Source organism: Saccostrea cucullata, unplaced genomic scaffold (assembly GCF_032062105.1).
Source record: "Saccostrea cucullata isolate Sc308-1 unplaced genomic scaffold, CSIRO_AGI_Scuc_v1 ctg29, whole genome shotgun sequence".
Taxonomy (NCBI): Eukaryota; Metazoa; Mollusca; class Bivalvia; order Ostreida; family Ostreidae; genus Saccostrea; species Saccostrea cuccullata.
Window position 1 is genome coordinate 177,263 of NW_026936770.1, and position 3,578 is coordinate 180,840.

The 3,578-nt window shown below is 33.9% G+C and overlaps 1 protein-coding gene across 1 annotated transcript; it reads right to left on the reverse strand.

Moving 5' to 3' along the window:
• Positions 1 to 2,409: 2,409 nt before the first annotated feature.
• On the reverse strand, positions 2,410 to 3,578 carry LOC134246527 (microtubule nucleation factor SSNA1-like). Its single transcript, XM_062728911.1, has one exon. It carries the CDS (start codon positions 3,438 to 3,440, stop codon positions 2,865 to 2,867), a length of 576 nt encoding a protein of 191 aa, XP_062584895.1. The 5' UTR covers positions 3,441 to 3,578; the 3' UTR covers positions 2,410 to 2,864.

Here is a 3,578-nt window from a genome sequence, read left to right on the forward strand (position 1 = left end):
TCGGAATGACATCTTTAAATGAAAACTTTAAGCGACAAATGATTGACAATCTTGAAACATGCAAAGCCTTAACACTGCGACTGTGAATTAAAGTCACGTCGAAATTCAATGGTGTTTACTTTAATCTGATAATTAAATCAAATATTATGCAGCAATCATTTTTTTCTTTTTTATTTCGAATTATTTTTTTTATTTATTTATTTATTTTTTTTAATAAAAGTCTTAAACTTTGTAGGACATTGCATTAGTTTCACATTAAGTTTAGCTGAATTAAGTTGAAAACTTTTTTCTATAAAACTATAAAGCCTGAGAGCTTCTCCGCTTTCCGCCCTTGGTCTCCAACCATATACCGTCCCCCTTCCTTGTTCAAGATTCCCATATCTGCCACTGATATGTGCCCATGCATGCTTACTAAGGCATATTCAATTGATTTAGATGAGCGACTGGTAGATTTTTGTAATAGAATTCTGGCCCTGGAATGATTAAAAAAAATTACTAACTCCAGTGACGTAGCATCATTTTTTTGAAAGAGGAGGTCAGCCAGTAAAAAAATCATTTATCCGTAAAAACTAGACAAGCCAAGAAAAAAAATGTCCAAGCCCGAAAATCCTATTTCGGGGAGAGTGGTCCAACTTCAATCAATCCTATTTTTTCCAGATATATTATATTACCCTTAGTGGACTATATTTTAACAAGAAGTGGGGGTGGGGGGCTGTACAGTTTCAATGAACATTACATTTTCTATAGTAAAGTTATATCTGGGAAAAGAGGGGGGTTTATATTATGTGCCTGTAATTTGTCCTAATCAATCACGACCCCCCCCCCTTCTTACCCGTCATTAAAACACGGTCGTCAACATTTATTATATACTAGATATACAGCTTTGAGATAATGTAAATGTATTTTTGCATCAGGTAATGAACTTGGAATCCACATGATAAAGAGTTAACACAATATAAAGATATTTTTAAATCACATAAGAAAGAGTTGGCATAACGTTATAATATATCCACATCACGGTATGGAGTTTTGACATAATGTAATAAAGTGTTGATATAATATAATGATATGTTCACATTATGTTATACACTTTTTACACCACGTAATAAAGCACTGACATAAAGGTAAGATGTGTTCACCTCACATCATGATGCCCTCGCCGTAAAATAAAGATAAATCCATATCACGTAATAATACTTTGATATAATAGAAATATACACTCTCAAAAAGGAATGGGCTTTTGACTTCATCTGATGATAAGTTTAATTATAAAACACAATTTACTTGACGTAATGCAATTTTGACCTCACATATTAAAGAAATGAAATGATGTAAAGAAACATTCATTTCACGTAATAAAGTTTTAACACAATGTAAACACATTATCACTTCACATAATGAATTTTTTACTTCAAGTTATGAAGTGCTGACATAATGAAAGGATGTATTTACTTCATGTAATGCAGCATTGACATGATATTAAGATATATTTTCATCATCCCATAAAAAATGGACATAACGTAAATTTATGTTCACATCACGTAATGATAAATTGACGTAATAAATGCATAGTTGTATGCTATAAGGCAGTGATGGCGTTCCATATTTTTGCATAAAAAGATACTACCATATAGGGCCTATAAGATGATATTACCAAATTGACATGGATAATTTAATTAAAATGGATATTTGCTAATCCGAATTTCCTCTACTTTTCTTAAATTTTTAGGATTTATTAGTTATTTTTAAATGCTTCCTATGTTTAACTTTTTCCAATTTTCAGAATAGTAAAATTGTCACATAAAGGTACAAAATGATACAAAAACTAAAAGTTTTGATCGTTTACGAAGAGAGAAATAACACTTTTTATGGATTTTTGGCTCAAATCTGTACTTAGATTTGGAGCATTTAAAAGCCAACATAGTTCTAGTATGTGTGAAAAATCTTATTTATTTGATATATTTTGAAACTTTAGTCCCTTTTTATTAATTTAACTTACATTTGAAAATTTCATCTAGTCTTTGATTGCGTAAAAATTATAACTAAATTCAATGTTCTATAATAATTTTGAGAGGCAGAAAAGAAGATATTTTCATACGCCACCATTCCGCCAAAAACATAGTCCCTGCTAGTTTTCAAACGCAGTTTACCATTTCTATTTAAAGTCGTATAATTGTGATGAGGAAAAAAAAATGGTCTTTTAAATCTCTTACATCTAAATATATAAGACATATCAACACATATACTTTGAATATTCCATCTAGTCAGAAAGCAGAGAAGAATCCTACCTTAATTGTCATACACAGACTTATTGTTTGTACCCCCCCCCCCCCCCACCACACACAAATGGACCCCCTGTCATAAAGAAATACATGTCCTCGCGCCTATAGTATGCATTAAATGTATGAATAAAAATTAGATTTTATTTCAAAGAATTTGTCAACAATATGAAATTTCAGTACACGAATGAAAGCTTCCCAGTCACATGAGGAACAATTTGTTACCGTAGGAATATTTCATTACGACCACAATCAATGTAACAAAGTATTTCCATTTGTTTCGTTGGTCATCGTCTGTGATTCCGAACAATATATTCAAATATTGACAAAAGTCAACAACGAAAATGCATTTAAAAAGGTGGGGCCACTTTTCTCTTGACATATTTAGATTTATCATTTGGCAAACTTATGTACGATACATGTATAATCCATCAACGATCCAAAAGCTCTGAAAGTAGGAACTCCATGTGACCTATATATTGTAGTGTCGGAACATTCTTTTTACCTATTTTCGTACACAATTACTTTTCTGAAATCAATCTTATTAAAAGCACTTCATTCATGTTAATGTATTTTGTACACCCCTCACTGTATCATGGACTCTGCTCTCGATTCTTGGTGGCTTGGTGGTTCGGTCCGAGAATCTCGGCGCGAGTCCTTGCGTCCGTCTGCTCTAGTGTCTCCGCGCGTGCTAAAACTCATTTTTGAGGAGCGTGCGGCTTGGCGCGAGGACAGAGACGCCGCCTCGCTCTCCTCCAGAATCACGCTTGGAGCGACCGTATTCACCGATCTTCTGACGTTAGCGAGTAACGTCTGCTGTCCGTACAAAAGTCTGTGAAAGGCTTCATTGTATTCCGATATCAGTTCGTCACATTCCCCCTGCTGCTTCATCTTTTTACACAAACTCTCGTTCACTCGCGCCAGTTGAGCTGTAAGATGGAGAACATCGCTCTCCAGTTTCTGTTGTTCATCAGAGAGGGTCAGAATACTCCTGTGAACTTCATCCCTCTTCATTTTCATGTCGTCGATGCACTTGAGCAGTTCCATGTTGTACTTCTGGATAAAAGCATCCTCTTTGATCGGTTTAACATTCTTGTCTTTCTTCTTTCTTTGCTGTGATGCCATTTTTCTTACTTTGATATATAATTTGTCCTGAACCATTAATTTTTACGGATCCATTAAAATGAGACTATAAACATTCTTATCTAGGTATGGTCGCCTTAGCATCTGTCCAGAAAATAGCTATTGTGGCAATTGTTGTATTGTGCTTTTGAACATCGCTTATCTATACCATGTTTA

What these genes read in the sequence shown, in the direction of transcription:
- LOC134246527 (XM_062728911.1), bottom strand. Translation starts at nt 3,440, where the DNA reads ATGGTTCAGGACAAATTATATATCAAAGTAAGAAAAATGGCATCACAG.